The following is an 18,997-nucleotide window of genomic DNA, read 5'->3' as shown; positions in this document are numbered from 1 at the left end:
TGTGTTACACATATATGTATATATATATGACAATTGAAGTGCTCGTGTATTAGTAACGCATTCACGAGGATCCGTAATTGATATGGAATAAAATACAATTAGTTTCTAATAATGGCTTTGATATTACGACACTGCATTTTGAGCCAAAAGAAACGGTTTGTACACGAATTTTTATTATTCCATCGTAATGTTAGCAGTCATACGTTCAACATTAACAACGTTAAGGTTAGAATACTGTTCTTAAAATCTTTCATTATATTAATGAAATAACTAATGATTCTATTCGGAAAGTTTGAAAAATTTATATTCATTATTATTTCATAATCAGTACCATTTAATCATGCGCGGTTTCTGTTAAAATAATAATAAAAGTAATCGTGTTTAATGTTTTAGAAATTTGGATCGCTTTTGTGTGCGAAACATTTTTCTACAAAAAATGATGGGAATTCGGATAGAGAGCTTATTTACGAAGGATATTTAACAAAACGAATTCGTAGACTTAAACTCTTTTCTTTCTTCACATCAGCTGGATCAATAATTTCATTACCTGCAATTTATATGAAAGCTGTGCACGATGATAATTTAGCAAATATGGGTATAATGTTTGCATTTTTAAATCTTGTTCTAACATTGACTCCGTTATTTATACATCTCACAACAAAAAGATATGTGACCGAAATGTACTATTATCCAAAAGAGGATATGTATGGTGCAAATGTATATGGCCTGTTTCTTAACAAAAGACAGGTATATAATTATAAAAATTGTTTGAATTCTGTTGATTTATTTCTTCTTAAATTCGTTAACTTGTAAATTATTATATACGTGTTTCAGCTAAAGTTTACAAAGGATGATGTAGATGTACCTGAATCAGGTGGAATGCTCACATCTTGTAAGATACAGGGAAACCCATTGCTTTTCGGTGAAGAAGATTTCAAAGATGCTAGACATTATTTTATTATTATGGGATATAACGATCCAATAGATTTTGAGATGGGTACAAATGCAGCTGGTACAGGAAAAATCGATTTAGATTTGATACGAGAAAAATTAAAAAATTATGAAAAAGATCAGAAGCAGATAGAGAGTAAAGAACTCGAACGAAACTAACGTGGAATTTAAAGTAGTTTAAAGTAATTTCATTTATTACAGTTTCTTAATCTAAAACTTTTATACATTACTTAAAAGTACTATATACGTTGCTAGGTACAAAATATGTACAGTACATTATTATGTAGAGGTCCTACACTGAAAAATACAGCACCAAATTACTAAAACACAATGCAGATAAACTTCGTCATTGTCTTTTTTAATTAAACCCAATTAGCAAGAGAACTACACATCTCCAGTCGATATTTATAAGTTTGAATGTACAGTTCGTAAATAAAATATGTTACAAGCACAGAAATAATTGAAGTTGATATTGAAATTTTGAAAAACTAATAAAAGCATATAAATATAAGATAGTAACTTAATTAGAGAATCAAGTGTTTTCTAAATATAGCCTCCAGATGTAATAATAAACTATAGAAGCAACATAATGTAATTTGGTAACCGTGCAAGAATGGCGGATACATTATTAAGAGATCACAGATTATAATCATAACCTTTGAATTGATATCAAAGGCATGAGCAAAACAGTTATGCCGAGTTAATTGTGCATTCATCGTACACTAAGCTGGGAGTAAATCAAAGTCATCCGAAACGTGTACCATTGGAACATGAATATCTTCTATTTGAGGTGTTGCTTTGAATTCGCATAATCCAACTTCTTTCAATTTCCACTCCCAATCCATTCTCTGCACAGCATGCAATGATTCTGCTTCGTTGTGATGTCTGAGTAACATTGCTTCCTAGAATAATAATTTTAATTACATTAGTTTATAAATTAAATTTTAATGGTAATTAAATTTATCGGTGTGTTACGTCTTTTTAAACCGATACGTATAAAGAAAACTTATCAGTCGGTTTTACCGTAACATAAGTTAATCTAACCTGAATAATTGGAGACAATATATAGAATCAGCAATGTCTACACAATAATTCAGGTACAAATACATGTAATACGATTATTTCAAAACATTTACCTTAATCTTTTCCCATTTGTCATCGACATCCTGTAGCCAGCTCAGGAACAGTCTGCCGTTATATCTGCTCCTCGCGTTTCTATCTTTTTCTTCTTGTTCTGGAGTAATAACATTATAAACTTCTTCGTCCTTTAATATTGTACAAACAGAAAAGGGAAGAGATTGATTAGCAAGAGCCCTAGCTGCTCTACCATGTACTCTAAGAATCTCCTGTTCGACTGATAAAACTAATTTTTCTTTTTCAACTACATGCTGCATTCTAAGACGATATCTTTCTTTTTCTTGTTCAATATACAAGTCTTTCATAGGGCCTTGTAATCCAACGGGGGGATTAACGTTTGGCTCTTTATTAGCATTTCCAGCCAATACGTATGTACACCGATTCATTAAATAATCCTTGAAGCCCTGAGGTGGTTTTGGTTGCACCGGGAAAAGGCCTTTTCTTCTTCGTTCAATCTAAACAAGTAAAAAATATTTCTCATTCCACTCGATTATGAATTATAAACATTATAGAGAAGTTATAATTAATAAAAATACAAACTTGCTTCCTGATGTTTAAAAATAATTGATAACAATTAGTAATGGGTTGATCGTGCGGATGAACTTCTGGACCCGCGTTAGTGGCTTCAGATGTTTCATTGGACGCAGCTGTGGCAGCTTGTTGAGCTTCTTTATTAGGTTTCATTTTCCTTTTCCTAGGGTGAAGTTCAACAGGTGGAGCCGGGGTGTTTACATTTGATGTCGTCGATGAGGTAGTTGTAGAAGTGCTTTCCGAATTTTCTGTTCCGTTATCTTTCTGACATTTCCCCCCAGTTTCAGTATTTTTCTCTGACTTTTCTGTCGCTGTATTCGTCTTGGAGGCGGTGTTACTACTATTCGAAGCTTCTGTCGACGTATTTTTATTCGATTCAGAACCTGTTGTTTCAGGTGTTGGCGAATGATGTCGTTGTTGCGGAGAGGAATTATTAGAACGATCAGTAGTAGTTACCGGCAGTGGCGAAGAATTCGAATAATTTCCATTACCCGAGGAGGCAGAGGTTTCTTTTAAAGTCGTTGATCCATTACCACCGTTACCGGATCTATGCGAACTCCGTAGCACTCTCTGATGATGCGTCGATCTTTCTTCCCCGTGTAAAGCACCGGTAAAATCTTTTTTATCCTCGCTCTTGGTATTACTCCCAGTTTCTGTGGGGCTCGTTGTACCGCTAGCGGACTGACTTTGATCTTTATCCGTAGAATCATTACTATTGGAACTCGCGACTACGTAAGGTAATTGATGACTTCTATTAGACGTGCTTTTCCCATTTCTGTTACCCTGTTCTTGTTCAGAAGTGGTACTTTGAGGAATAACTATTTTTAAAGGCGGTACTTTAGGAGCTGAATTCGAGTCTGAACCTTTCGATCGATCATCCTCGCCGTCGGATTCAGCTGGGGCCGGTGTAGTTGTTTTGATATTAGTCGTTGTACCAGAAGAGTTTGAAGGCTTCGGACTGCTTGCTATCGAAGAGTTACTCGGACTTTTTCTATCTGTACTAATCGAAGCGGTGTTTTGATTACTTTTACCAGAAGTTGTGCCAGACCCTTGCTTAGCTGATTTCGTACACTTTAAAGAAAAAGAGAAATGTTATACATATATTAAATAAAAATTAAATTATTTAATTCTATTAGATAAGCTTTACCTCAGATAATATTTACCTTATCCCCTGTGTTGGCAGCATTTCTACCCGTGCTTTGTCTTCCAGTGGTTGTGCCTTTTACATTTTCTTTCACAGGTTCCGAATCCTTTCGTTTTTTCCGCCGATTTTCTTCGTCTTGCTCTTCCGTATTATCGCTTTCAAAAGCACGTTTGGACGAAGGCGACGCTGAAACCGTAGGGGGATCGTCGCTGGTTATCGACGTGGTCGTTGTTTCACCGGAAGATGTCGCGCTACCAACGGTAGACGCGTTGTTGTTACCACCGCTTTGACCCCCTTGATTGCTAGCAGATTTGCTGCCATCTTTATCTTTTTCGGAATTTGGATTCGGCGAAGAGCTTGTACCTCTCACTGGTGTTGGCTCTTTCGAACTTTTGAATTCGTACACGTCGCCACTGTCACCACCAGTTGACGATGATGTGTTCCCAGAGGTAGCAGAACCCGAGGCGGCATTTACGGTCCCCGACGAGACGTTTGACGTCTTTGATGAATTTTCCATTTGACCTTGATTCTGAAAATATTGCTTTTCTTTTTATAAAATTCGAAAATTCGAAAATTCGATTTATTCAAATCGAAGCCCAGTATTTTTCTAATGAACAAAAAGATGTGAACACATACATATGTACTATATAACCCTTATCGCAATTTACAACAGTGACCTCGGTACCGCTTACCGAATGACGCGTATCTAAATTGCTGACAAAACAAATTCATTTAACACGTGAGAAAGAAGATCTAGCCTAAATTAAACATAATGAAAATATTGATCCTCGAACGGCACAGACCACGATTTTATCTTTTATGTTATATTATTTTCATTTTTAAAATTTTACATCGTTCCTCTGAAAATGATACATTTAACCGTAGGTTAATATCTATGATTACATTTTGTAAGTTTAGGTCACCGTTGACCCAGGCTACGCTGTTTATATCTTTACCTTTAATTAATTTACGTTTAATTAATTGTAACCGAACACATATTTGTACCTATCGCTAATAAAATTAAAAACCGCGCGCTCTCAACTATCCCATAGATGCAGTAACTACTGTACCTGTACGTTCATGCCGCCCTGACGGGAATTAGCAGCGCTCCCTCCTTTCTTCTCATCCCTCGCTCCGCGCACCTGGTTGAGTCGAAGCGTCACCCTCGGCGAGCTTCCAGACTGCCCGGTTCCCGATCTATCAACTGTGAAGAACAAAATGCCGGTTAATCTGCAAGAACGACAAAGGAATGCCGGAGAGAACGAATATCCCTCAGGAAAGTAAGTAAGTAAGTAAGTAAGTAGTAGTATTCCTCTTCGCGCACCGAGGTAATGTGTACTTACTTACTCGGAGGAAGGCCGAAGAAATCGAGAAGAGAAGGTGGCTGGGTAGAAGGAGGAGGTGGGAGATGGAAGGGGGCATATTCGAGGAGAAAAAGACGGTGAGATGGATTCAGAAGGGAATAAACCGCTGGTTGGCGATCATCAGGAGATGGCCGTTAATCACGGGACCCTCGAGGAAAGTGGGGGTCCCGATCTGCGATCGATTCGTTAGTGGCTTTTTACCAAACGATCGCGTTACGTTAAGCGCGATCCATTAAACTTTATTCGCGTCGCTGCAGTGCGTCGCGGCCGGTACGATAAGTGGAGCTTACCGGCCGATGGAATCGGGTCTTGATCTCTCCGAACCACTTACATTCAGCTTGCACCTGTCAGGAGATAAATTTTATTTCTTCTCTAAACACCGTTCTGATGTTTTCATAGTATGTAGGTATACACACTGACATTTTGTATCTCGTATACAAAGGGCATTGTATCAGTGAAAACCTTCGAGATTATTTTTCGAAACAATTCCAATAAAATTCTGTAAATGGAATACTAAAATTATTACCGTGTATGTACCTACGTGACAGGTATGCATTCGTTAAACTAGGGGGTGTCCTACCCCTTCTTGACCCTCTACCGTCCCACGAGACACTTCTTGTGAGCGGAGAACAATAATCGTATCGAATGGCTTAATGGCATGGTTAGCCCGCGAATTTACAAACAAAACAGGAAGAAAATGGATTGAACGGTGAGCAATAATACTATGGGGCTTATCGGCGGTTTCACGGAACGCTTGTTTCGGGAGATTCGAGGATATCCCCTCGTGCAATGTTGAAAGCGAGGCTGACGCAAGCTCTGCTCGATCAATATGTCGTAATTGAATTTACGAGTTAACGCAACTGTCACCATAATTACAGAATTCGAATCGATAAATGCCGAAATACATTGATTCTCTGCGAAAATAGTATGTATTTTTATTAAGATCTCTTTTTTTAGTTGGTCATTGATCGTACCACCCCCTCCCAGCTTCCCTTTCTCTATCACCCTTGGAAGAGGGAATTGTGCCAATGAAACTTGGCGCTTGCAAATAGTATATCCTAAAATACATTTTAATAAGTCCGCTAGTCAATGAAGTCGTGACTGTTCGCCGCCTTAACGACGTTAACGATTCACGGAAATGAAAGATTTCTCTGTATACGGAGTCAATGTTTTCTAACGAGTTCGTAATCCAAGTACATATATTAGTTTGAAAGTGGATTTTTCATTTTATTAGAAACAGAGAAGGAATAAATAAAAATTTTATAATAAAAAAAAGTATAGAGTGAAGAAGACTCTTTTCTAATCTTTCGTGTATGTATGTATCCCTCGTGCATGTTTGTCAGCGGTACCGCCATTGGCGATGCGAGCACACGTACCGTAATATCGCGCAGAAAGAGAGTATGTACATATTTGTAGAACATTCTTACCGCGAAATGACGATATGCAAATATCACGGTGTATTCGCGTACGTGCTTCTCAGAATGGAACGTATATTATTTCGTAGTGTATTCTGCCCTCCCACTTCCTCCTGCTGCACACGAGATCTGTCTTTCAATCCGAGTTATCGATGCGTTAAAAACCTATCGACTGCATAACGATTGATGGGCTCGCTATTAATTAACGTGCAGATACACACTAAATTCCTTAGAAAAAGTCAACAACGCAAGATCGATTCGAAAGATCAACTCGGTATAAATACATATTGGCTAAATCAAACATTGTCGATCGATAAGATATCCGAAATACGTAATTTTATAAAATACACATACATACGTTGTCTTATTTCAGTCGATATACATAAGCGTTCAGTAATAGATTATTTCTACTTTTTTCGTTCCTGACCTTGCAAAACGATCGAGAACGAGTTTTTAACCGGCGTCAAAGATATGTACTTACTGCACACGCTTTTTGGCCGATAACGTAGCACGTCTTATCGCGTCTACTGCTTTGCCAGCGAAGTTCATTAACTTGCTGCAACAAGCCAGCTGAAGTCGTACAGCCGAAGAAGACAAACTGACGCAAAACAATAGGTTTTAAAACTAAATTTTGTTCCATATAAATAAAAATTTGTATATATGTACATATAATACGTAATTATAAAATTCAATGAATAACATTGATACTGTAATTATTTTGAAAAAAGGATTGAGATTAACTTAGTTATCGGTCAGCGCAATGTCGAAATATGTCACAAAGAGAATCAAGGTCAGCCTAAATACTGCTTTGTAAAGCGTCGCCGTTTCCTCCTACGCTACGGTCTGTTGGTTTATACGAAGATTAGCATATCACTTAAGCTGAAGTTTAAAAGATTTCAGTTACATTGAAAGCGAGCACGGAACACGCTATATCGTGTTTCAGACATGTTCCACGAAACGCACGAGACAAAGTATGTAACCGGTTCTGATCTCGCTACATGTATGTACATTTAATTGCCGCAGTTAAATATTCCCAAGCCTTCGATTTAACTTCGTTAACGACCAATAAATTCTAGCGACAGTATTAGCACTGTCAACGCGTTAGCGTTAACACATTCGGTGTCGTCGATAACGAAACCTGAATATTAATTACGAGGGTAAATCATTTAGACGCCTGTCCTCTACTTGCAACTTTGGATAGTGCATCGAGTAATTTCTAACGCGTTGAAATAAAAACAAAGAGATGTATGTAAATATTTCGTGGAAGTTGGTTAGAAATTGGTGTGTTGTTGCAGCAACGGCAACATAGACCCCTTTCGGCGGAGGTACGATCACCCTAGTATAGTGGTGTCGATGGACGCAGTCCGCGAGCGCAAACGTGTCCAATGTACTTACTTGCCAGTCAGCATGTTTCCTCTCGCTTGCTCCACAACTTTTCTCTCTTTTTCTCCCCTTCCTCTCTCGCACTCCTTTCTCTCTCACCTTTGAGAAGTCTGCCTTTGTCCCTCTCTTCTTCGACAACGAAGACCAGAAGAGATGTGTGTTCCAAGGTTCGGGGCACTCCCGTTTCGACGAGCTGCTTCTTTTAGTAGCGATACGAGGTTAATCGAAGTAAACGAGACAATAGGAGAGCACGACGCACGCAAGTAAGAAAAGTCGAAACACGCGCCGAGCCACGTGGTCGTGGCAGTACTTTCTGGTAACGGTACTTTAGGCTGATCCAATAGCGACAAGAGGGGACACGAGCAAACAGAAACGTAGCCACGAATGCATACCTGGCTCGCGCGACAACGGCACTGACAATACGTACCGCAACGTTAAAGGTTTCGATATAGCACTAGGAGAGGACTAGAAGGACAATGACGATCACCGCGACGACAAGAGAGGTTCAGTAGCCGCGGCAGCAGCGTGTGTACACTACTGCCGCTTGCACAGCTCCCACACAACGCGCGAAACCGAAGACACTGAAAACTAAGAGAGAGAGAGAGAGAGAGAGAGAGAGAGAGAGGAATCGGATCGCGACTGTGTCGCCGCGTCTCCGTCTCGACCAACTTCTACCAGGCGCAGCACTGCATCGCGCGCACGATACCAACGCGTCACTACTCGGGAATGTCACGTCTAATTAAGTGCTGTTTCTGCATCGCTCGCTATTATTACCGATCAGTGATGATTGTACACTTGCGCGTATCTACATAATATTATGTGAACGATGTGCTGTGTGTACGCGCTTATACGAATAAACTAAAAACGTATCGAATGTTCATAAGGAATTTATATTCCTGTCTAAGGAAAGGTTTTCTTGATTAATTACGAGAATTTATGGGGAGGGATTGCGCAACGTAATAAAAATCTGTTTCGTGATACTATGACATCTAATCATATTAAAAGAAATATAAATAGCAATCTCTTTCCCCTGCAATGGTCGACATGCCTTTCTGAATAAAAATAAAGAATGGCTGTACTTGCTATGTAACATGCAAATACTTTTCTTGTATATACTTTCATGCTACTTATTTTACTGAAAATTAACTTTTTAACGTTAATTTTTTTTAAATAAAAATTCAATTTGAAAAATGTATCAAACCGCACCAAAGCAACGCAATTATACAATTATACAACATTAAAGATTTATGAGAAGCAACTTCGAATAAACGAAAATTGGTTGTTATTTAAATTTTATATTACGTGTTGATGTTTTCTGTCACATTGGACGAATGGACTGATTAGTGCTATGTCGGTAAATATGAACTTTGTTACGTCGGTAAAGAAACATAGTATAAATAATTATTAATTATCAAACTAATTTTGGCACATTGAAAAATTAAAAATCTTACTTAATTTTAAAAACATTTTTGGGAAACGTTATTTTATATCGTACAACACAGAAATTAAGCATCACATACAATTATTTAATGTCGGAGAAATTTTCACGGAAATACAAAACAAATTCTTTCAAGTTTCATAACTTTATATTCTTCATATTTTTTAAATTAATTTTAACAAAATGAATTGTCTACAAAACTGGAAACAAGATATGATTACAATCATTCTATGTTGCACCCAAATTCGTATAAAAATTGAAATTTTCATTTGGCAATGTTTCTTTAAAGTAACAATACGCCTATTTCGTTTCGTATGTGGCCACGCAATAAGTGAACTCACCTTTATTTTGCGGTGGTGTCCTCCGCATTTCACAGGGGGCTCCACTGTCTTCAGCAACGTGCGGTGCAGCGGCTGGTGCACTTCCGGTCGTACGTTGCTGTTGTTGAAACTGAGAATGATGTTGGTAAGGCTGTTGTTGTTGCTCCTGCTCCTGTTCGTTCGACGGCGCTGCTGCGCTCGTTTCACCCGGAGAGCATGGGCTATTAGGGGCGACTGTTGTACTCTCATCAGGTGAACTTGCACCTGTAATATCTGTGATCACAAATCAAACGGAAATAAACCATCATGGATGTGCTCTTGTAATTATCATGCTAAATTGTTAATGCCTAATATCAATTTCAATAAAACTGTCATTCAGAAGTAATATAATAAAGCAATTGCTCAAGGTAAATGTTTAGTAGAATATACAAGCAATTTCTAGTGCTATACTTCTTCTGTATACTTCACACTAACTTGTTCAATATTTTATACTTTAAATAAACAAACTAACATTTATAGGTTATATTATTTCAATGCTTTGATCCCACTAAAATCTATATATATATATATATATATATGTTATTTATATACACAATATGAACAGTTAAAACACGGAAACTGTACTAATTATATCAACCTTCAAAAAATATTGCACACTTCTAACGTATTTCGATCTGAGATATTTCACTAGTATTTTCACAGTTTTGTTTATTTTTCGTAGATTCTTATAATAAGAACACGCACGTGGTTTAACAGTAATTAATTGGCAAAAGGCGACACCTTTACGAACAGAAGAAGGTCCAACGAGGATTTATGATACTTCAAAATATGATGGATGAGCTATCATCGTTCTTGATATGTATCTTCTAAAGCTCAATATACCGACAGTTTGAAGTGTTTCGTTTCAGTTCATTCTCACAAATGCTTTTGACCGTATTGACATTTGATCACTTCTTTTTTCTTCTAATAAACAGATTTCTTCTTGATTTTCCTTTTTATTCTTGTGGGACCAATTGTCACGCTGATCTTGATGATTCAAAGGCGGTCAGGGCGACATCTGTCGGTCCGCCGGGGGAAAGTCCGTACGCGTACGTGCTCGACGTGCACGCGAACACGGCCCCTCGCGAACTAGAGGCCATGTTGCGTCGCTATGTCGATGATTGGCCCCGCCTTTCCCCGCGACTCCCCACCAACGGGGAGTCGCAACGCTCTTTTTCGCCAATCCGAATCAAGCTGATCCCGCCAACGCCAATGTCGCTCGTACCGTTGTATGGTTGTGGTGTGCATTCTACACACTGCAAAAAAGGCACAGTTGTGTATATTCGATGCTGATGGGTATACCTAACCATACATGTCCTATAGCTACATCCTGTAACTGCACATGTGTCAGTGGCAGCATTTCTTCACGTGCCGCTCCTGCGCTCAGCACACCAGTCACATTATCGCTTACTTTCCGAGCGTGTCCGCGCGCCCTGCGCCAAATAGAGCTGTAGAAGAGTACAGACCTTCGCTTATGTAGCAAAAAAATAAGCGAAAACTTTTTTTGCCTCGTTTCTAGACTAGACAGGAATAAGACGATACAATCGAAATAATTCCTTTGAATACAAAACTTTTTCAAATAAGAGAAATTAATATTTTAGAAACATACATAATACGTATAGCGAGGTATAATGAACGACTTGTCGATCCATGATTGAACGGACTAGAGTCAGCGTGTAGTAAATCAAGATGGCCGCACGCATTTCCCCAAAAACGAGGAAGGACAGTGAAAAATAATTTTTTCAGATGCAGCAGATGAAATCAACGATCTCTGTTGATGTTATATACAAAAATGAATGAAGAATAGAGTAAATAGATGATATGTAGGGAATAAGGGCAAAAACGTAAAACAAAGAAAGTGCAGAAAGCTTGAAATAGTAAAAACGCATTTCGGTGGGATGCAAAACTAACTGCCACGAGAAGAAGACTGGTGCTCGGTTGATGTGTGGCTTACTGGTGAATGCGAAAGAGACGAGGCATGCTCTCCGGGTATTTACACACATGAAAAGCAACGTTTACTTTAAAGGAGATAGACTAGCGAGATTTTTTTTTTCCCCCTTTTGACTAGCAATCTCATCGAGTGTTTGTCTCCAGACAAATACCACGAAGATGATCGATAGAAAAGCCTGAATTTCTGAACAACAGTAGCATTTTCGCAATATCAATTCCCCCTTCCTGTTCGCACCTTCTGCTCTCATCGTTAAAGCCGTATTGAAATATTTGTCGTTTCCATAAACACTGCCAATGATTATTTTTATACAATAACATGTTTTTCAATGATACATTCCGCTGGTTAACCAATATTAAACGTTCCATTAAGTTGATGACTTCAAGTATGCCGTCATAAATTATGGCCGAAGCTGTTACGTGCTACTACATATTTGTCTTATTAAAATTTAATCGACAGCATTAATTATTTTAAATGATCTGAATAATGTTTGTATGTACACGATTCATATACAAGAGGGTCGAATAGGAATACATATCCTGCAGGCCATCGTGTAAAACCGTGGTGCACGGTCCTTGTTGAGGAGTTGCGACATTTGTCGGTTTTATTCTCGATCGATATCTCTGTCGTTAGAATAAGGATGGCCATTTATGGTCAAAGAGGGAACACGTCATCTTCCAGGATTCCAATATTCTATTTTCGTGTGTCTTCTGCATACATACATTTTTTCAGTAAAACGAATTTCACTTTATACAAAACGGCGATATATGTACATAGAAAGAGGAACTACATATCAGAAACTAACTTTGGTATCATTTCGATAACAAATTTTTTTAAGATCGCAAACATTGCTAATTAATCTCAGAATAAGGCTAGATTGTAGTTATAAGAGTTTTCGATTTATTACCTACAGGAGAGTAATATTAACGATAAGAAGAAAATGTTGTTCAAGGTTTGCACTTGAAATTTATAGTCGATGCTTGTTCTTGCGATGAACTTGAGCTCGTCTTGATATGTAGTTTGGATTATGCAGGAAAATCGCGCGTGATCATTACCTACGGTTCGTTCGTAATATGTACATACATAGTCAGCTGGTAGAAAACGTGCAAGCATTCTAATATAACGGACTCGGTATCTCATATAAATTTAATACCGAAGGATCAAGTTGAACATCCTAACGGAGGTGATAAGTTTTTAAACTATCTGAAAGATGGAGGTAATAAAGATTTGATGGAATATGGAAATTTTTATGAACCGTTTACTTTCAAAGAAGACAATTATTTTTTGGAGGATTCTGAAATTATTGATCGCCATTGTATTTTAAATTTATAATCAAAATAAAAGTTACCAAAGTAATTTGAAATTTTTTTCAATCAGTTCAGACTATCGTAGCCGAAAGAAATAAATTTGTTTTAATTAGTACAGTTAGATTGGATTCTGCGATAAGTTATCTTGAGGATGTTAGAAGCAACATTGAAATTATTTAAATTTATTTCTCTTTACTACTAAAGAAAATTGTGCGATAAACAAAGCCCGTCGTTCTTTGAGTGGTCTATCGGCTTTAAAGACACGGGCGCGGGCGGCGCCCGATACATGCCGCCTTCGCTCCTCACGGTGATTCGATGAAAACTACACTCGCTTTAATTACGTTACACTACAAATTCGACTTGGAAAGTTAGATCAACGCGGACTTTCCTATTAGACAAGGGAAGAAATATGAAAATATCAAAAACTAATTTGAACATTTATGTAAAGAATTTTTGTGTGTATGTATGTATGTACATACCAAAACGGGATTAACATTTCTAGGGCCCGGGGCTATCAAGCTTTTAACAACCCTAGGTTGATAAACTTGCTTCGAAAATTGAAATTTATTCTAAATAAAATCAAATAATATTTAATCGCAAAGAAAAAGAATAAATTTTTTGGCAGAGTAAAACGAAAGCTTAGAAGGGGATCCCTCTTAAACTTCCCCTTGATCTGACACTGCTATACACGTGTAAGTACATTGAAATACATATTAAAATCAGTATACATACTACGTATAATATGAATAATTAACTACGTAGAACCAAACGAATAAATTATACGTAGCTTTATAAACCATTTACAGTTACATATTCCTATAACATAAAATTCAATATTTCAAGAACAATAATTAATTGCCAGGCACACACGTTCGTTAACACTTTCTTATTTCATTCAAAGAGTTCTACTTTTGTATATGTATACATAATTTGTACTTGTAATTCAGTTACACTCTGACAATGAGTGTAGTAAAGTTGCTTCGTAAGTGTAGGTTTCGAGGTACATATGTAGATGAATATGTAGCTGCGATAGCATGTAGAATGTCGGACTTGCGTTATATGTATGTATGTATGTATGTATGTATACAAGCATCCAACGCCCATATGTAGCTATTAAAGATCACTTCCTGAAGAATGTCTGGCACGACAGTACCGAATCTTCGGCTTTAAAAGCGAGTTAGAAATTCTCCGCGGAAAACATTGAATTTGCTGACGATCGACTCATATGACACAAGACACAGCTATAAGTGTAGAGCTATAATATACGCTTTGAAGGATGGAATTATTACTTCTTTAGACAGTATAAAATGTAGAAAAGAAAATAATATAAAATACAAAATTACGTTATAATCGGGGTCCGCCATTCAAGGGTTAACGAAGAAATCAGGTTACTAGAAATTTAAAATTTACTAAAATACCTTTAGTAAAGGTATAATATTTGAAAAAGGCTCGGGTCGGCTTGACAGACCCGGGGCCGAGGGGCTCGAATGGCACCGAGTTTGACTGAAAAATTATATGGAACAGTGCGGCCCTGTCTCGAGTATTGATCTGTAGGAGAGTTGTCTGCCGCCCCTCCCGAGCCCAACTCTACAAGTTTCATCTCTCCGCCAGCCCTGAACAACAAGGAAGGATGTCGCGCACCTGTGACTAGGCTGTTGGTGAATACCCTATTAGGTATCTTACGCCGAGACATTGTCTCCGATTCACCTTCGTCTCGCACCAACTACACAATTCCCGGCTTTACTTCGACTTGATCATTCCATTTAAATTCGACCTTATCGTTAGTGTCCGATGCGAATGCGCGGGGAATAATTTAAATTTTAGCGGAGATTCAACCCCGCTTACGCAAGCACGCAAGCACGCAAGATACATATGGTAAAAGGGAAAGTGACGACGGGACAGCGATATCAGTTCGATATCAAAAGAGGAGTGCAACTCTTTTAAAAAGATTAGATTTTTCAAATTTCTTTTCACGAGTCTTGTCTATTATCTTCAAGTCAAAGAATTCCTAATAATATGAGTAATAAATTTCTATATGTAAACACCCTCTAGAAATTTTTTTCAGACAATTCGAAAAAATACTACAAGTAGAAACTTTTTTATCCGTTCCATCTGTTTCTTCGACCTTAAAGGGTAATGGGACGAAACGGGCCAGAGAAAGGGTAGCCGAGCTACGGAGGTGGATTGTATGTATGTATGTACATATATGAATGAACCCGGACCCGCTGACTTCCTGCGTTTAGGAAGGTCGTGCACCGTCGCTTTCATTTATCGACGAAAGCCTTCGCTACACACACAAGAACAACGGGGGTGACCGACCCCGGGAATGTTGTCTTTTGGTTAAAAGAAAAGTTACTTTCGTCGCTATATAATTATATGTATGTATCAACTAATCCATTCGAGACTAACAATAATAAAATATTGTAAAGTGCTCTTCAGAAGAATCAGAATTTTTTAATTATTAAAACAAATGGACTACATACTCGTTTCTACCTCAACATCAATTTTAATATTCTATTTCTTTTGAATATTAATTTCTCTACAAAACAAACTTGCATAATACGCTATGAAATGTAATAATACGCTATAAAATGAAGCACATGGTGCGTCATTGTATAAATTAAATGTGGAGCGTCGGACGCATAGAGTGCGCGATTATAAATGAAATAATAACCAATAATTTACTAAAAATATTACGTTAGATAAAACCATTTCTACGCTTATCTATGATTATAGAATTAAAATTCAGTTTCATGTTATTTTGTTATAACGGATATAACTAGATAGAATTATTTAAAGACTTGAATATTTTAGCGTTAACAGCTCCGACAAATTCGATTTGAACTGATTTGATTGTTTTATAATTTATTGAATATTTCAAAGAATGAAATAATTTAGCTCGAATAATTTAGAATATTTTATTTAAATAGTATTTTAAGAAATTCAAAAAATAACTAAAAAAGGTTCAATCTTGTAGGTCGAGATTAATTCAGAATTTAAATGAAAAAAGATCAATTAAAATTATTAATTAAGGACAGAACTTTTCATACCAAATATGTAGTACGTTTTAAACATAGAATTCTTAACATAAAATAAGAATGATCCACGTCTTATTATATTTAAAGGGTAAATAAGTGGGATTAAAAATACGAAGGAATGTGGTTTACTTACCATTTGCTTCTTTAGCGTTGAGATCGTATCCATTCACGAGCATCTGTCGCACTCGAAAATCTTCTTTACGGTTGATAGATGCTTGGACTGCCGATTCCCCATTTTTGCTAGTCCAGCGGCCTTTTGACCCTCGCTGTTGTAATGTCGACGACCTTGGGGTAGTGCTTGATGTAGTTGTGTTTTCTGTTCGATTTCCGCCTGAAAACAAACAAATTATGTTAATAAACTGATCATTTACTGATTCACGCGATCCCAATTATAACTTCATATAATCAACAAACTGTTGACTTCCAATACTACATATAAAAACACTTCAGCAATATGATAATCAGTGACAACAATAATAATAGCAATAACAGTAAGAAAAAATTCTTTACATCTGTTTTTATTTGAAACATTTTACTGGTAGTTTCCCACTATACTATAAAAATTTTCTCTGTTTCTCGTAGATGCTGAATTACCGAGATAATTGATGCTACGCAACTAATTGTATATACATAAGTACACGTGTGAATACAGAACGACATGAACGATAAGCTAATACAAGGCACCAATACATTGTGTCATTAACGCCTCCTAGTGCAAATTGTAGTTGCAACAAGTTACCAGCAATCGGTGTCGCTAGCAGGCCAATTTTCCCAAGGCGGGAATTCAAGCATGTGTTAATTATTTATATTAACATAACCCCTTCTCCTTTGTCATGTTTGCAGACGGTATTTAACGCGGCACCGCGGGAACGTTGACTGTCACAAAGTAAACGCCGTTGGTAGACCTGACTTGAAAATACAGGCGGACAAAACTTGTTCGCGCGAAATAACTAGCTACGATTCACGGTCCAGTTTGTTTCGTAAAATGATTACATACTGCTAAAAGCTACGTGACTATTGAAAGGCATAGATGCCACGTAATTTACGCGAGTGTTATTTGTTTGTGTATCGGTAAGAAAATAAATATGAAGTTTGAAATTAAACAAGGGGGTCAGTCTTTTTAATACATTCTTGCATTAACTTGTATTAATATTGAAATACAGTGAAATTTTATTAACAGCTATTTAATTCTGTCTAAGTATAAAATACGTAACTCGTTTGATACATTAAAACCACCAATGATGAGTAAAGGTAACCACGAACCTAGTACTGTTTCACCACCAATTATGTGCCCTCGTATCAAAGTCTATAAACTTTGCACTTTCTTACTTTTGATAAAGTGTCCGTCTTTCTTACCTGACACTATTTCTTGAGAGGTCATTTGAAGAAGAAGTGCGAGCTGTTGTCGCTCGGACATCCGCGCTGGGTAACCGCGGAAACGACTGTTACCGCCTGCGGGCATTCCGTCGTCATAACTCATGTAACTCGGGCCCAAAAACGCACGAGGATCGCGGTGTAGAAGTTGAAGAAGAAAATGCCAAGCGTGGATAGACGCTTGTCTTTATTTTCAGGCCCCCCGTAATTTGCCACGAGCAAAGATAACCTAAAATCGTACGGTCGGTTCACGCCATTTTGACCTACCGAGCGCGCACAGATATGTGAATCGACAGTCACGCGACACGTACGCAACCACACGCGCCAAAACCGATTGCATCTGATAAACACTAAGGATTGTTTCTTCCGATTTATGCACTCTTGTTTCCCGGGCCGATGATTTGATTTCACGACGCGGCATGTGTGTGCGTGCTCTTTCGAAAACGAGATTCGCGACACACGACTCAGGACACAGTGCGCAATATGACGCAACGTTTGTTTTGTGTTTACAGTTGGTATCTCTGTCGGTAGTATTCGTCGCGCCAATATTCAAATCAATATAATTAAAACGGTCGTTGAAAATATATGTGATACTACTTAATTTAGTGCAAAACAAATTATCAAAATTCTAATGGGCAAACTGTTTTCTTTTTTTCTTTTTTTTTTCTTTCTTTCCTGAATGGAATACCAATAAAATAGCTGAGCTAGTAAAATATACTCATATAATTTTTGTGTTTTGTTTTTAATAAAGAAGATGGGTTTACATATTATATAATGTATCATTCGATTTTTAAGTTATAACGGGAGTTTTATCATGCGATCGATAAGGTTCCATATACATTCGCGAAATAAATAATCAATAGAATCAAATGAAAATGATAGAAAATTTGGGTACTATCATTATCGACTACAGTAATTTCAATCTAATGAATATAATAGGCCATGTAGTCACCACATCCATATACATATAATTAATTATTTTTTCACACTGTCCATCATAAATAGGACAAACAATTGAACTACGCTCATATTCTTATCACTGTCGCACATAATGCACATAATCATTTCATACTGCTTCGCATCTTGTGTTTATTGTAACCACATTATAATTTAATTATGAATAATGATAAGAACACATCGTTTAATTGTATCTAATGCAGTAGCTATCTACCATTAACATTATAGAAAATACATAACGATTTTCTTATCGTCAGACCGATTATACATATACGAATTGTTATTTGTTAATTGACATTTCCAATACTGCGAATTGCACGCAAATTTTTGTTGGTGAACAACATTTAGTATAGTTAAAGAGAAAAAAGAAGAACTGAAATAAAAAGATTACTGAAGTCTTGATAAATATGATTTCATTGTATTCACTTTTCTTTGTTGCTTATTTATAAAGGAAATATTTAACTTAATTTTTCTTAAATATCATTTCTTTTAGTAAATTTTTGAAATATTGATAGATATCAAATATTTATACACATAGTAACAGAAAAACAATTTTAAAAAATATACGATAAATAATTTTGTAATTCTTAGGTATCAAATGTGCGTATATATTATACGTATTGTAATAATAACAATTATATAATAAATCAA

The 18,997-nt window shown here is 36.9% G+C and overlaps 2 protein-coding genes across 5 annotated transcripts; one reads left to right on the top strand and one right to left on the bottom strand.

Annotated features, from left to right (window-relative positions):
• Positions 1–13: 13 nt before the first annotated feature.
• Positions 14–1,740, top strand: LOC114873144 (transmembrane protein 70 homolog, mitochondrial). The gene is made up of 3 exons (XM_029181150.2): positions 14–225; positions 394–747; positions 835–1,740. Exons 1-3 carry the CDS (start codon positions 112–114, stop codon positions 1,108–1,110), a joined length of 744 nt encoding a protein of 247 aa, XP_029036983.1. The 5' UTR covers positions 14–111; the 3' UTR covers positions 1,111–1,740.
• Positions 1,118–18,868, bottom strand: LOC114873143 (ankyrin repeat domain-containing protein 12). 4 transcript variants are annotated; one of them, XM_029181144.2, is made up of 8 exons: positions 17,372–18,868; positions 16,149–16,346; positions 9,705–9,956; positions 4,834–4,967; positions 3,783–4,292; positions 2,629–3,690; positions 2,088–2,543; positions 1,118–1,853 (listed from the first exon to the last, which is right to left on the bottom strand). In XM_029181144.2, exons 1-8 carry the CDS (start codon positions 17,493–17,495, stop codon positions 1,674–1,676), a joined length of 2,916 nt encoding a protein of 971 aa, XP_029036977.1. In that variant the 5' UTR covers positions 17,496–18,868; the 3' UTR covers positions 1,118–1,673. The 4 variants fall into 4 exon arrangements, with proteins under 4 accessions (XP_029036977.1, XP_029036978.1, XP_029036979.1 ...); XM_029181145.2 differs by having other exon boundaries at positions 9,705–9,947; XM_029181146.2 differs by lacking the exon at positions 17,372–18,868 and adding an exon at positions 16,755–16,842.
• Positions 18,869–18,997: the final 129 nt, after the last annotated feature.

This window comes from Osmia bicornis, chromosome 6 (genome assembly GCF_907164935.1).
Source record: "Osmia bicornis bicornis chromosome 6, iOsmBic2.1, whole genome shotgun sequence".
NCBI lineage: Eukaryota > Metazoa > Arthropoda > Insecta > Hymenoptera > Megachilidae > Osmia > Osmia bicornis.
Note: the sequence above shows the minus strand (reverse complement) of the source record. Positions and strands in the feature narration are given on the sequence as shown.

What these genes read in the sequence shown, in the direction of transcription:
- LOC114873144 (XM_029181150.2), top strand. Translation starts at nt 112, where the DNA reads ATGGCTTTGATATTACGACACTGCATTTTGAGCCAAAAGAAACGGTTT. An exon ending in TCAACATTAACAACGTTAAG is followed by an intron (nt 226 to 393) that starts GTTAGAATACTG and finishes TTAATGTTTTAG; the next exon opens with AAATTTGGATCGCTTTTGTG. An exon ending in TGTTTCTTAACAAAAGACAG is followed by an intron (nt 748 to 834) that starts GTATATAATTAT and finishes TACGTGTTTCAG; the next exon opens with CTAAAGTTTACAAAGGATGA.
- LOC114873143 (XM_029181144.2), bottom strand. Translation starts at nt 17,495, where the DNA reads ATGAGTTATGACGACGGAATGCCCGCAGGCGGTAACAGTCGTTTCCGC. An exon ending in AGGGCGGCATGAACGTACAG is followed by an intron (nt 4,293 to 4,833) that starts GTACAGTAGTTA and finishes CAATATTTTCAG; the next exon opens with AATCAAGGTCAAATGGAAAA. An exon ending in CTGCCAACACAGGGGATAAG is followed by an intron (nt 3,691 to 3,782) that starts GTAAATATTATC and finishes TTTTCTTTAAAG; the next exon opens with TGTACGAAATCAGCTAAGCA.